This window comes from Panicum hallii, chromosome 8, assembly GCF_002211085.1.
Source record: "Panicum hallii strain FIL2 chromosome 8, PHallii_v3.1, whole genome shotgun sequence".
NCBI classification, from domain to species: Eukaryota; Viridiplantae; Streptophyta; class Magnoliopsida; order Poales; family Poaceae; genus Panicum; species Panicum hallii.
Window position 1 is genome coordinate 40,516,523 of NC_038049.1, and position 15,436 is coordinate 40,531,958.

At 53.6% G+C, this 15,436-nt stretch overlaps 1 protein-coding gene and 1 long non-coding RNA gene across 2 annotated transcripts; one reads left to right on the top strand and one right to left on the bottom strand.

Moving 5' to 3' along the window:
• Positions 1 to 450: 450 nt before the first annotated feature.
• LOC112902142 lies at positions 451 to 2,347 on the bottom strand. The gene is made up of 2 exons (XR_003230492.1): positions 1,504 to 2,347; positions 451 to 1,392 (listed from the first exon to the last, which is right to left on the bottom strand). It is a non-coding gene; the product is annotated as an uncharacterized LOC112902142 (long non-coding RNA).
• A 9,267-nt stretch (positions 2,348 to 11,614) lies between these two features.
• LOC112903033 (DJ-1 protein homolog E-like) lies at positions 11,615 to 14,160 on the top strand. The gene is given in 6 exon segments (XM_025972238.1): positions 11,615 to 12,117; positions 12,120 to 12,199; positions 12,293 to 12,593; positions 12,596 to 12,741; positions 12,825 to 12,828; positions 12,831 to 14,160. Coding segments are annotated over 6 exon segments (1,164 nt in total). The 5' UTR covers positions 11,615 to 12,026; the 3' UTR covers positions 13,373 to 14,160.
• Positions 14,161 to 15,436: the final 1,276 nt, after the last annotated feature.

Below are 15,436 nucleotides of genomic sequence, written 5' to 3' on the forward strand. Positions count from 1 at the left end.
ACTACTATTAATATCCGTTTGGCATAACATCGAGTGAAGCTCTTTGTAAATCTATCCACGAAGCTGTGCCAAATAGGACCTAATTTAATATGAACGAGGGAACCACACACGTGTTAATTAGTTTCCTAGATACGCACGGTGATAATTATATAAAGTCGAAGAGCGGTGGCGCACGTAATGTGCACGAGAGCGACTCGACACGGATGATGCCGGCCGGGTCGATCTCCAACCTGATCGACAACTACCGTATCGAGTAGATTAGTATCCGGCAACAACAGGTGGTATGATCAGCTAACAATCTAACCAACACCAGCAGCAATGACTCCTCCTTATCAGGATCAGCCACAGATTACTACTAAGGGCTCGTTCGGTTGTTTTGGTTTTGTTCCTGTCCAGTAACCGTTCAGGGACAGGATTTAGTGAATCCCCCTCCTTCACTCAATCCTGATCTGGTTCAAATCCTGTCATTGAACCATTCCATTCCCACAAAACTGTGTTCAGCTGGACTGGAAGTTACACAGGAGTATGCGTGCCCGATAGAAGAAGAAAAGCTTGTTCAGGTGAAAGAAACAGAGTACACAATCACAATGCTGAGCAGAACGGAAATTCATAACCACTACATCAACTACAACGTTCGACGAAAAAGAGAAAATCCCCATGCTACTACAGACTACTATAATTGCTGCTAAAGAACACAGGCTAGAGAGTACATAGCTTCCGGCCCAAGCTGGGGTTCAGAGACTCATTTGATCACCAAGAGCTTCTGAATTCAGATTATTCCCTGCCCTGTCTGAGCTTCTGTACCCATGCACTTGGGCTCAGCAAACTTGAGACATCTCCTATCCGCAACACTTTCCATCCCTGCAAATACCAGTAATAGCTGGTTATGGAGAATTTTGAAATTTCTCCAACTATCGGACAAGCAATGTGAAAGCATAATGATTCATACAATATGGAGATAGGACTATAAATTTATCTTTTGTTTTAAAATATTGATTAGGAAAAGAATGGTAGACAACTTGCAACCGCAATCATCGTTTTAACAATCATGAAGATATTGGACACTATTTGCAACCGCAATACGGCTCTAAGTTGAACTGCTAGCAGAATTACAGTTGTATGAATCATTGCAATATTTGAACCTGTAAATATTCAGACCAACCTTTGCTCAAACGTACTAGCAGTTAACAAGCTACAAGAGTTCACAGGACAAATCAATAATGCTTAGCAAAACTTCGTACCAATTGGCACTAGGATTTGTCTAACAGCTTCTGAAAGAGTTAGCCAAGCAATCTTCTCGAGTTAATAAAAATTGCAGTGGCAATCTCCACTGACAGACTTAATAAAAATAGACATGCAGCTACTCCTTTTTCTCCCTTTTCGCTTGCATTTCTGCTTATGCAAAATTGAAGCAAGGAAGTTAGCAGCTACTCTGATTGCTAATATTGGTCAGATTCACACAATTAAGTGTGTCCAGTAAGGTAATGATAGTGAGAATAATACATTCACAGGTAATGACTTTCTGCACGGAAGTGCCAATTAGAACTAATTCCCAAATCAGCACTCAAAAAGTTGGAGAGCAGTTAGAAAGGAAGAGGAGCAATTCCAGCATGATGGTGCAGGACCAGGAATTGGAGGATCAACCACTCCTGCAATGCACGAATCAAAAAACAAGCTAATCAGCGCGAAGCAATTCCCCTGTTTCTTCAGGTATAAATTTGCTTGGATTGCTCTCATCCAATACAGCACGGACGACAGAGCATTCAAAGATTGTCCGGCATCAAACAATCCAAAAGAAAAGAAGATGAGCGAGCCCGCGACCGTGATCCACATGGACGGCGTCAAGGCCGCGGCGTCGTCATCCTACGCCACCGCTCCAACGACGACTGGTGATGCTGCGGCAGCAGGAAGGGTCATGAGCTCCCGCTGATCCTGCGGTCCGACGGCGGTGGGTTCCGCTCCGACGACGACTGGCGAACCAAGAAGGGTGTGAGTCTCTGAGATCGATCGGAAGGACAGGCCATGGGGCGCGGGAAGGTGGTGCTGCAGCGGATCGAGACTAAGATCTTGTTCTCCAAGCGCCGGAACGGCCTGCTCAAGAAGGCGTACGAGCTCTCCATCCTCTGCGACGCCGAGGTCGCGCTCGTCCTCTTCTCCCACGCTGGCCGCCGGTGAGGGGAAGCTAGGAGGGCGGCGCTTACCGGGAGAGGGGAAGGAAGAGAGGGCGGCGGAGGGGGTCGCCGTCGGTACTGTGCTGCGCTGGCACGCGTCACCTCGCGCCGCCGCCTCGTCGCCTCCGCGACGCCAGCAGTCTCTGTGTGTGTGTGTGTGTGTGGATCGGCCATGCATGAATAAATGGATTCAGCTCCGAGTCCGCGTCTTGCACTAGTATACATCAAGCTGTTCGGCGACGGAGGCTCCGTGTGCAGCTGGTCTACGTCGTCGTCGTCTCTCGTTCTCAGTCGCAGGTCGGCTGGCCACCTCCCAACCACCAGCATACACTGCACACGGCACACCGATCTTTGATTAATTACCTTCGACACGTACGGCCGCCGCCGCTGCTGCCGTGTTTTCATTCATGTGGGCTCCGTGTCGTGTTGCGTTTGTTGGGCTCGTGTGCGTGCTGCTATTATTTGATTTAAATTCCAACCAGAACGGTATATAATTACTATCACCGCCGGTTCTAATAGGAATCCGCGGTTATATTAGATATAATTGTATTATATAACCCGATAATGATTTTCAATCTCCTCTCTTCAGGAAGCTCCCTCACCTCCCCTGCCCCCTTTCCTCCCTCTCCTCCCTTCTCTCCCCCACCGCCCCACCCCTCCCTCTTCACCCGCCGCTCCCTCTTCCTCGTGCATCCTCTCCCGCTCCTCCCTCCACCGCCGCTAGCTCTTTCGTTGCTCCTCCTCAAATGCAGCCGGCACAGGAGCTGTGGCGCACGGGCTGCTAGCGCGACGCGTAGGGCGGCCGATGCGGGGCCAGCAACGGTGTCGCACGGCGTGGGGAGCAACGGCGGCGCGCGGCGCGTGGGGAGTGTGGGGGACCAGCAGCGCGCGGGGCGGAGGGATGGATTTTTTTAACGGGCAGCACCGCTGGTTCTTGAACCGGCGGTGATGTGCCACCCCATCATCGTTAATCCTAATTTAATATTTCCGATCTAGATATACTTCTTCCGTCCTAAATTATTAGTCGTTTTGGCTTTTCCATCTAGATATATTATGTCTAGGTATATTAGTCGTTTTGGCTTTTCCATCTAGATATATTAGTCTACGTATATAATTTAGAACTGAGGGAGTAGCTAAAAAAATTTAATTCACTAAATGGGCATTTTCTCTGTACCAGGTCTTGTGCTGAGAAGTGGAACAAGTGTCCAATTATCTGTTACGTGCCAATTGAAGAGCCCATGCATGGATATGGTTTTTAAACCTCACTCAGTTTAACACCGCAGATCCAGGATAAAATCTTCTCAAGTGAGACGGCTTCGAGAACTGCCCGCGGACCTCCTAATCAACAAGTGATTGTTGCTGCACGAGTGAAGATCGATTGTGTTTGATCATGCAACGGGAGTGCAAATAAGATTTTTAGGAGCAAATTAGTCATATACGAAAAAGAAAACATTTTATATAGCTTGGCTGTGTTCAGGTCAGATTCTACGAAACCCCAAGGTTCCATGGCTCAAGCGTCGGACATTTTACATGCATAAAATATGCTGGGATGGGGAAACAAATGGTAGTCTACTGTAACTTTGTTACATTTTATTAATCGATCAAAAAGAGAGAGCATTTTGAAAGCAGAATCGCTTTTACCCGCAAAAAAAAAGGAGAACATTTGCCAAATTTTGGAGGAACTTGCAGAGCATTCCTGACCAGCTGACCTCACCAGGCTTGAGACACTGCTACTACGCTGGCTGCAAATCGATCGGCCGGCCGGCGGCGGTGGAGGGCGCTCGTGCCCGTGCCCGCACCGGTGGCCTCCATATCTCTTGGCCCCTTCCTGCGTTTTGGTCGCCGGCGGGGTACGGAAAGCGGCGGCCTGAGCGTCGAGGCGGTGACGCGGTGGTGGCTCCGTGGCTGCTGACTGCGGAGTCGGCGCATGGGTATAGATGGCCTATTAGGTCGTGCCTGCTGGCCGTACGAGATCCAATACTGAAAATAGTATACGAACACGGTTTAATACAGTGGAAATAGTGCCGGTGCCAATACGGCACGGTCATATTGCGGTGCGTGGGCTGAAATCTCAACATGTAGTGCCGGTACGGGCACGACACGGTTTTAGACCTGGCACGATTAGGCCCATTTACGGCCCAGTACTTCCTTTGAAGCTTAATTCTTTCTCCAACTCAACGGCACCTTGTAGCTTGTGCCTCCTCTCTCTTATCTCTCACACACGGTTGCCTCGTGCCTATGTTTCCCCATCGTTTGCCCAGACCCCTCTCCGTCCCCGACGCCCACACATCTCGCCATCTCTACCACCACCGTGGCCTCCACGCACCTCGCAATCCGCAGCCTCCGTACACCTTGCCGTCCCCGCGTCCGCCGCGGAGCGCAGACTCCCCGCGCCCGTCGCCATCCTCACCGTTGTCGCGGAGCACGGACTCCCCGCGCCCGTTGCCGTTCTCGCCGCCGCTGCGGACTCCCACGCTCGCCGCCATCCCGTGGACGCCGTCTCCCTATGCCTCTCGCCTTCATCGCCGCCGTCCCGTGGCCGCCGCCCCCGCGCCCCTCGCCTGCCTCCTCCTCCCAGCGCCTCTGGCAGATCCATGGCCGTCCTCTCCAACCTCCTTTGGAGATCTCCTCTCGTCATCGCCGTCAGCCTCCCCGTGCCCTTCGTCGTCGCCGCTGGCCTCCCAGCGCCCGTTGTCTCCGCCGCCAGGCTCCCCGCGTGCGTCGTTGCTGACGGTGGCCTCCCCACGCCCACAGTCGGCCTCCCCATGCCCGCTGCCGGAGCTGCTGCTGTTTGCACCGCCGCCGGTAACGGGCTAGGATCGGCACGGGCACGCCGGACCGACCGTGTCGTCGTGCCGGCACAACACGGCCGCATGTGCATTGTGCGGTGCTTGGGCTGAGCGGCCGGCACGGCACGACACAGCACGACTAAGCTTTCGTGCTAGTTGTGTCATGCCAAAACATGTCGTGCCGGAGCCGTGCTCGTGTCATGTAGTGCCGTGCAGCACGTCTGGATCAAGGAGAAAATGTCCGGCAGATCGGCCCCTCAAACGGATCCCATATTTCGCAAATGTTTGGCAGATTGGCCCCTGAAACGGATCCAGTATTTCGCGTAATAGCCCCTTCTATTTTCATATAACCTCCTGATTTGGATCGCGATTAATAGTCGCGATCCGATTCAGGGGTCTGTGTGTAAATAATTATCCATATGTTTACATATAGGTCCCTCGTCTGGGTCGTGGTGTTCGGCGGCGGACTGAAGCAGAGGCGGCCCTGCGCGCGGCGGCGTCGGGCGGAAGGGACGCTCCTGCGGTACTAGATGGGTGCTCGGCGGATGTGCAAGACGAAGAAAGAGAGGGCGCCGGCTGTGGCCTCCCAAACCTCCCGTGCAGTGCCATGTTTGTCGCCGGCGTACAGATCGTCGCGCGCGCGCGCGAAGCCAACCGTCGCCGGGAAAGTCGGCGGCTTCCTCGTACAAGGCGGAGCAGGACCAACCAACGATCTGACTCTGCACTGCAGCCACAGAGGCCTCCCACACCGACAGCCCGGGCCGGCCGACGGTGGTAGGTGTGCGTGAGGACGGCAACGGCGGCTGCGAAGCAGATTGCTGCATCCGGCGTCGGAGGCAGGCCCGGCCGGTGGTTGGCTGGAGGCATCTGGCGCTTGCGCAAGGCGCGAGACGAAGCCGTAAACTAGGCCGTCGTGTTCGGAGTTGAAACGGTGAGAGGTGTGGTGCGGGCACTGCGAGGGCATGGCAGCGGTCGAGGCGCTTGCAACCAAAGACCTAGCGCCGGCGCGCTGATGTTGGCCACATGACACCGTGCCCCACAGCCGCAGGCTGCTTCTGAATCCTGAACCTCGCACTTCTGAATCAGTGGAATAAGTGATTGCTAAAAGGTACCTAGCACTGACTGATTAGTGTTCTCCTAATGTTCACCTTAGAGAGTTTCATTCAGTCTCAGGCTCAAGTTCCTGTTCTGCCCAGTTTTGGCTGGACTGAATTCGAAGCTCAATAATCGCAACTATGATAACCAACTGAAATTTTTGCGTGTTCTTTCATCTTCAGTTCTTTACCATAATTGAGCCTGCGGATGGCAGGACGAGTGCCCGATCTGAACCTGCAAAGAAAATCCTCTCTGTAACTGTCCGCCGTCGCGCGATGATCCATCCTCCTCTTCACCACTCCAATCGCTCACTGCAGAATTAATCCGTTTCAGGCTTGCAGCAGCTGCTCACATCTCTTGGCCTGCTGAATCTGAGCATTTGATTGGAACAGAGGAATGTCTGCACATCTGAAGGAATTTGCAGAGTTTCCTCAGTCCTCACCTCGCCAGGCTTGAGATACTGGCCGGAGAGTGCAGATCGATCAAGCGTGCCCATGCGCGTGCCTCTGGCCTGCTCCATGTCTCTTGTCCCCTTCCTGCGTTCTGGACGGCGGGGCAGGGCCGGCGGCTGCCTGAGCGTGGTGTCTGATTGCAGAGGAATCAACGCACGCTCGGGGTCAGCGGCGAGGCCGAGGGCGGGGGAGGAGAATGCGTCGGATAGGCGAGCGCGTCTCATGGTGTGGAGGACGTGGTCGAGAGGACGTCACCGGCCGAGCGCGGGCGGGCGCAACGGAAGCGTTCGCCGCCTCGCCGGCGCGGATCAAGGTGAAAATGTTTTGCAAATCGGCCCCTCGAACGGATTCAGTATTTCGCAAAATAGCCCCTGGTATTTTCATATAACCCCCTAAATCGGATAGTAATCGCGATCCGATTCAGAGGTCTGTGTGAACATATTTATCCCTATTTTTACATATAGGCCCCTCGTCTGGGTCGTGGTGTTCCGCGGCGGATTGAAGCAGAGGCGGCTCGGCGCGCCGCGGTGGCGGCGGGCGAAGGATCGCACCCTCCGTGCTCCATGTCGAGGAGATCGTCGAACCGCCGCCGGTTGTCTCTGGTAGGTGGCCTTCGCGACAGCATGAGGACTCGAGAGGACGGCGACGGCGGCGGGAAAGGCTGCTCCCGTGCGTCCATCCCGGCCCCGGAGGTCCGGCCGGCGGATGGAAGGAGATTGGAGTGGATGGCTCCCTGCGTGTTCTTTCTTCCTTACCGACATTGAGCCTGCCGATGGCAGGACGAGTGCCCAATCTGAACCTGCAAAATTCCTCTCTGTAACCATGGAGAAATCGAGCAGAACAGACCATTCAGGCTTTCACACACAGTCACTTTTGCCGGTTCCTCTTTAGTGTCCACTGCACATAATGCCTGACTAAATTTGTCTTGATCTCGAGCAGACCTAGTTGACCTTACAGGCATGGACTTGAGGTTGACAGCGTCAGCTAGAGAGCTGGAGGAGATTGTCGTGGACCTGACATGTGAGCAGAGTCATGTTTGAGTGCTTATTAAAATTGATTTTGCCTAAACAGTTCGCCCTTGTCCAACATAAGGTTTGTAGTCCAACATATATAATCTGATCCAGTTTTGTTGTGTAAGTGTGAGAAGTTAATTTAAGCATTCAAAAACGCAATCGGAATCTGGTCAAAATCCATGTATTCATCAGCCTTAACCTGAAAATCGTCCAAGTCTGAAAAACGCAGTCCCTTAGGCACTAGTTTTTCTCCAAACTTTGCTCATAAACTCTCAAACATTTCTTTCTAGAACTTATATTCCTATATTCCAGATTACAGTCGGATCAAGTTTGACCATAATCTACAACATATTGGCCCTTGAAATCCAGCCCAAAGTTTGCAAAAAAAGTAATTCATTGCACATCTCTGAATTTTTAGCAAAATGCATATTTTTGCCCAACATTGGAGCTCTGTATCTTTCAAAACGTGCATTTTTTACCCAAGTAGTGTCCTTACTGAAACATGGAGAGGCTTCTTAGGGCTACAACGTTTATATAGGCTTCTTATGGTTCCTGGGAGTTTTAGCTTGTGAAACGTTATTGTTTTGGAGCTGACGAACGGTGTCTGAATCGACTCGCTCTGGTGGAGCTCGTCAGTGATGGTGCCTCTTCCTCCCTTGCGTTTTCTCCACCAATTGCCCGAGCAGTACCGCCGCCGGCTACAAATCCCGGCGAGCTCCTCCATCGAAATCAAATCCCTTCTGGGAATGGAGTCGGCGCACGGCTTGGGGTCAACGGCGGGGCCGCGGGCGGCGGAGGAGAATGCGGCGGGTAGGCGAGAGCATCTCATGGCGGAGGCCTTGCCCGGGAGGACGTTGCCGGCCGGGCGCGGGCGGCGGAACGGAAGCCATCGCCTCCTCGCGCGGCGCCGCAATCGGCGTGGATCGCGGCGAGCATGTTTCGCGTATCGGTCCCTTGAACGGTTTCAGAATTTCGCAAAACAGCCCCTGATATTTACATATGACCCCCTGATTCGGATCTAGGGGTGTGTGTATAAATATCCGGCTCCATATTTTGCATTTATGTCCCTCGGTCTGGGCCGCGGCGTTCGGCGGCGGGTCGAAGCAGCGGCCGCCCCGGGCGCGGCGGCGGCGGGCGGAGGGACGCTCCCGCCGTACTCGGAGGGGTCGATTCGGCGGCGGTGCAAGGCGAAGAAGGAGAGGGCGCTGGCTGTGGCCTCCCGAATCTCTCGTGCAGTGCCAAGGAGAGGGCGCTGGCTGTGGCCTCCCGAATCTCTCGTGCAGTGCCATGTTCGCCGGCGTACGGACCGTCGCGCGCGCGCGAAGCCAAACAGCGCCGGGGAAGCTGTCCATCTTTATCGCGCGCTGTAAAGGTCCAAGAGACGATGGTTGCTCGGTTTCTGGGGACACGGAGCTGCCTGCCCAGCCACCGAGGTAGCTCGATGCTCTGCAGCCATGGCGTGCTGCCATTGCTGACGAGATCGATGACGGCGGCGGCGCCGCGCCAGTTGCCGAAGAGAAAAATTGCATATTCGGGACCGTTAACATTGAGCTCCGTAGTTTTGCTGTTACTAACATTAACTTCGTAAAAATAACTTCCTAAAAAATAGAATTCTAAATAAGTGCAACTTGATTCTACTGCTATTGGATGTATTTTCTCTGTTTTCTATTTTTTCATATATTTAGCATGTGAATTGACCGTATTGCCATTCTGCTTTTTTTTACCACGCAAGTTACGTTCTCACTCCCGTTGGACTTCTCTCGCGGTCATCTCTCTTCTCTCTCGCGATCATCTCTCTTCTCTCTCCGTTCGACTTCTCTCACAACGACCTAGGGCCGGCGGTCATGGAGGGCCAGCCGCCCGACGAGGCAGCCTCGGCCACTTGCAGCATACCCGCGGCCGCTGCCCCCCGCCTGATGCCAACCTGGCCGCGGCCGCCGCCAGGCCGCTCACCTCCAGCTCCAGCCTGGCCAAGGCAGCACGGGCCCTGGCCGAGGCTGCCCTGGACGAGGCCGGCGGTGGCTGCCGCGCAACGCGAGGGCGGCCGGATGCTCTAGCACGTACTGCACCAGGCGCTCGTCCAGCGGCTGCGCGACGACGAGGTAGGTCCCGACGGATCCGAGGACCACGGCTGCCCACAGCGCCTGGAGGAAGCACTTGATTGGGGTGATGTAGATGTGGATGACAGGATGAGTACCAGCGATAGTCCCAACCCGGCGCCGGCACCATGCAGCGGAGCGCGTCGCGGCAGTGCTCGTCCACCCTGGACAAGGCCGGCGGCAGCCTGGCCGCGCCTGCCCCTCTTGTACACAATCAAGCTTCTAATGTTTAATTGCAATTTTGAACAACTCGTTGAAACGATGGTTCCCTGGCCTACGATTTGATGTATAGATAAGTATGTTGGCATGTTGCTAACTGTACTCCGGTTTACATCATATCATGCAGGAATTCAGCAAATATGACGGGCGGCGCAGAATCCACGCCGCCGGCGAGTCGGGAGTTGGCGACGTGAGGCTAGGAAGAGCAACGGACCATTCATCCTACGAAGAGAACCTTGGATCCCCACTTCCGCTGGAATCCGTGGGCACGAAGCAGTGGCGGAGCGTGAAAGGAAACCGAGGAGGTCAGATGGCAAAACTTTCACAACTTCCGTTAGCTGAGTTAAGTTTCACATCTCTAGGCAGACTTAACGAAGAAGAGATATGTGTGAGATATGCATGCATCCATGCAAAATTAGCAGACATGCAACAGACATGTGCTGAATTCTTCACCAATGTCTCATTGTTAACAGGGGCCGGAGCCCAGTATAACTCAAGTTCCGCCACTGGCACGAAGGTAGGAAACAAGTGCCGCCGCCGCCGCCGCGGCGCGGCTACGCGCCAGCCGCGCCTGCGTAGCGAGCACGGCGTGTTCCCCGAGTGGTGCGGCCGCACAAGGGAACACGGCGTCCGCGTCAGGCGCGTCGTGGAGCCGTGGTGGATGAAATCGAAGGTGGTGCCGCCGACGAGTGACGCGCGGTTGGCTGCTTGCTGTCTGCCGCCGGTGTGGCTTGCGGGAGGTCATAAAAGAGGCACAGCGCCACTGCTCGTTGCCGGGCGCCTCATCTCGACGTGGAGGCAGGACGCTACGCAGAGGGAGACGATGGTGACTGGTGGGAGCTGGGAGGTCGACGATGATCAGAGCAGAGGAAGTGAGCTGACTGCCATTGGAATCCACCGTGCCATTGCAAAAGTAAGGAAGGGCAATACGGTCAATTCACATGCCAAATACATGAAAAAGAAAATAAAAAGAAAGAAAATACACCCAATGACGATAGAATCAACTTGCATGAAGTCCTATTTTTATGAAGTGAATGTTAGCAATAGTAAAACTGCGAAGCGCAATGTTTGGAGTCCCAAATATGCAATTTTCTCCGTATCGAAGCCATCCTAAACTGCTTAATTTTTCCGCGAGCAACACCTTCTGGTGTCAGGTTTCAAGCTTATCAACAGTGCTGAGAAAACGGCAGTATCTGCCGTGATCACCTGCAGGTAGTACCAAGTCAGTTTAATTAATTAATTAGATTGACGGCGCCCGTCAGCTGCCGGATTGATGCTGAGCAAACGCCAGGGCGGTTGGGGTCAGATTGCTGAATAAATCCCGAGCGTGACGGCGCGGCCAGGGGAAATATCTGTCTATCTGCGAGCTAGATGCGAGCAACAAATTGAAATGAACTTCTCTGAAAAAAAAACAAATTGAAATGAGAGGGGCAGGGACAAAACGAGAGAGAAGAAAATACTGTCAAAAGTTTTTGTTTGGATACTGAATACTGTCAAAAGTTATTATCTATAGTCCTGTTCAGGTTTGTGAAAAATTGTCGACTGCAACACTAGAAAAATTCAGCAGAGAGTATTTTTCTTACTGATGACAGGAGTGTACTGCACTAATCTTTCCTTCCTGTTTTTAGTTTCTTCTCCCTGACAGGAAAATCTAGGAAGTAGTAAGGCTGGAGCAACCAGACAGCTATTGGGCTGGGCTGGAAGCAACTTTGCTCGACACACTTGACTTTAGTTTGAGAGCAATCCCTGCCATCGCACCAAACGCGTCCACAATAACATAACACGACATGCGAGGATAGAGCTTCGGTCCCGCTATGCCGTCTTGTTGTTCGTCTTGGTTCGTCATCACCCACTGCATCATGGGCGCTTCCCCATCTTTATTCAGTAGTGCAACAAAATTATTCCAGTGACCATCCCATTTACAACTTGGTTTTAGTTTGAGAGTCCCCACAAGCTATCTTGTTGCAAATACACGTCCGGTTTTTGTCTATTTCTGATGACACAGAGCCATGGAAGACCAAACTACCCGAGCCAAGCTTGTTAAGCGTTTGGATTAGCGTCATTCATCATGCTGCGATGGTTCTGTTTTCTTTGCAAACATAAGCAAAACTGCGCTAGAGCAGGTTCGGGCTGAGAGCTAGGTGAACTGCGCTGGAGCAAGAACCGGGGTCCGTCCGTCCGTCCGTCCATGGCGCCCTCCCGCAAGATCCTCATGCTCTGCGGAGACTACATGGAGGACTACGAGGCCGCCGTCTCGCTCTACGCGCTCGCCGCCCTCGGCTCGCCGTCGACTGCGTCGCGCCGGGCAAGCAGCCCGGCGAGTCCTGCCTCACCGCCGTCCACGAGTTCCTCGGCTTCGAGGTAAACCAACTCGTAACCATCACCCAAATCGTCCTCCACCACAACCACCATCAATTCTCTCTCTCTCTCTCATCGATCACCATGAGCATGCAGCTCTACACGGAGCTCCCGGGCCACCGGCTCGCGGTCACCGCCGACTTCGCCGCCGCGGCGGCGGACCCGTCGCGCTACGACGGGCTCGTCGTCCCGGGCGGGCGGTTCACGGAGCATCTCAGCGCGGACGACGCGGTTGTCGAGCTCGTCTCGGCGTTCGCGGGGATGCGGCGGCCCGTCGTGCTGACGTGCCACAGCCAGCTGCTGCTCGCCGCGGCGGGGGCCATGGGTGGGGTCCGGTGCACGGCGTTCTTCAGCATGCGGCCCGTCGTGGAGCTCGCCGGCGGGACGTGGGTCGACCCGGACCCTTCGGCCTCTGCGTCGCGGACGGGCACGTGCTCTCCGCCATCGGGTGGCCCGCGCACGCCGAGATCATCGCCAAGCTCCTCGCCGCCATGGGCGGGCGCGTCGGCGGCGGCAGCGGCAAGGCCGTCCTCATCCTCTGCGCCGTGAGCTAGACCTTCCACGTCCTCATCATTCCCGTCGGCTTTTGCCAGCGCGCTCATGGCTCCGCCGCCGATTGGCCGTGCAGGACTACGTGACGACTACGAGGCGAACGTGCCGTTCCGGGCGCTGGCCGGCGTGGGCTGCCGCGTCGAGGCCGCGTGCCCGACCAAGCGCAGGGGCGAGCCCTGCGTCACCGCGGTCTACGACGCGCCCGCCGCGCAGGGCGCCGCGTGCGAGGAGAGGCGCAGCCACAACTTCGCGGTGACCGCGGACTGGGCGGACGTGGGCGCCGACGGCTTCGACTGCGTGGTCGTCCCCGGCGGCCGGGCGCCCGAGCTGCTGGCGACCCACGAGAAGGCGGTGGCGCTGGTCTGGGAGTTCGCGGGCAAGGGGAAGGTGGTGGCCAGCATCGACCAGGGCCACCTGCTCCTCGCCGCGGCGGGGCTGCTCGGGGGCAGTAAGTGCGCGAGCGGGGTGCCAATGAGGGTGGTCTCGAGGCTGGCCGGGGCCGAGGCCGTGGAGACACGAGGGGCGGTCGCCGACGGGAAGCTCGTGACGGCGGCGAGCTGGCCGGACCTAGCGCCGTTCGTGGCTCGCATCGTCGACCTCCTCGGCATCACCGTCTCGTTCTGAAGCAGAGCATCCAGCGCGAATATACTGAGACGAATAGGGGAATTGGACAAGAAGCGGAGGAGTTCAGAGATAGCAAGGGAAAAGACGAGGAATGAGTGGGGATTTCCTTTTTTTTTTAAGGAATGAGTGGGAATTTCTCCGGTACTTATCTATTTACAGGCTGGGCTTCAGCCATTCTGGGCTGGCCAGTCGCACATTGGGCCGTACGGTCCACTTAGACACTCCCTTGTCTTCCTCCTGTCCTGAGTAGCTTCACTGACTGAATCAGCTTCATCAGAATGACGATGATCAGGAGCACTGACAGTGCTTCTGCTGCTCTGTTTGGGGTAAAACAGGCACCTTATGAAGTGTGCACTTGCACTGTCAAACTGAAGCTTGGTCTATGCTTCCGTATCACACCAGTGGCATTTTGCACGAAGCACCAGTACTGTTTACAATATGTGTAAATACTAAATACCAACTAATGTGTTTTCATTGAGCTAATTTTTTTCCTTTAATGAAAACAATATCACATCGATGGAAACACGAGTGTAGGAAGAATAATTTTTTTGAAGAAAGTGAAGGAAGAATAATTAGGATCACCTTGGCACGTGCGCATTGAGTATTTTCCGCCCAAAAATTTAGATCCTAGCGAAGACGGGTAAAGGGTTTCTCTCTTAGAAAAAAGAAGGATGAGGCAAAGTGCTCCCAAAACCAGCTCGTGGCCGAAGCAAATGCAGCATTGAAAGTACACTAGGATAATTAAACAAAATGTGATCTATGGGTTGAATCAAACAGACTAACACGATAGATAAGGAGCGATAGGCATCTTTTAACAATCTTTCTTCACGCAGTGATCGTTGCAGGCGCTGATGCAAGGGGAATAGCACTGTTGGCCAACCCCGTTTTTGCAAGCTTCGCATCTCGCGAGATCAGACGCATGCATGCTGCAGGCGAACGTGCACCTGTCTTGGAGGGCGGCGTTGCAGCTGTCACAGCTGCAGGTCGTGCAGTTGCCGCCGATGCAGTCGCTAGGGCAGCAGGAATAGCTGCTTGTGCCATGACTACTGCTGCAGAACTCCTGGCAGCATCCCTGGAGGACCTGGGACTTGCAGCGGTCGCATTCGGCCACCGGGGGGCTGCAGGTACTGTTGCAGGTTGCAGCAATGACGGCACTGCAATTGGTATTGCACAGAGATGGGCAGTCGCTGCATAATGGCTTCGTCCTTGGATGGCCCTGGGAAGACATGACCAGCACAGCGAAAATGGCAACGGCTGTGGCTGCCTTGAGACCTGCTGCACTTGAAACCATTTTTTGTGGATGGATACCCCAAGCTTTGTTATAGAGCAAGATTTGTAGACAAAGAGAGTAACACAAAATGCAAGATGTGAAAAAGCTTGGTGCCTATATGATGATGCTGTCTGGGTGATGGTATTTATATGCTAGCAATGTATGAAAAAGATCCAAACTAAATCATACAAAATGGATTAGTGTTCCATCGTCGATGATGCCATGCATATGCATGTTACAAGCTGACTTGAAGAGGAGTACTCTGGAGTACTTGTATGATATTTATCCTGAGCCGGCTCCATTCCCCACATACATACAATATATATGAAGTACCTACTACTGACTTTTGACAAAGTCATGGTCTGCGGCAGAGGTCGGTACAACTTGAAAATAAAATGTTGTCGTGGAGTAGTACTGTACACTCTCAATTCACATGAGCAACATGCTTTTAACTAACAATAAGTTCCATTCAACTTGCATGCATGTCGTGAACTTGACTCCTCGTATGTATTAGTCAGTACTTCCTCCATTCACGTGGATGTTTCACCATCGAGAATAATCAATCTTTCGCCATGAATTCATTTCATAATGTTTCTTTAATAGTCACAAAATTGTAAACACTAGAAAGCGATTTAAATAATTCTTCCAATTTGTAACATCACAACTAACCTCACTATTGGATTTTACTAATTGTCAGTGAGAATGTGCTGTTGGACGGTAGTAGTACATTGTTTGTGCAGTTTCCACAATGCATGCACTGACTTTGATCGATCTGGTCATCCAAAGCCAATTGG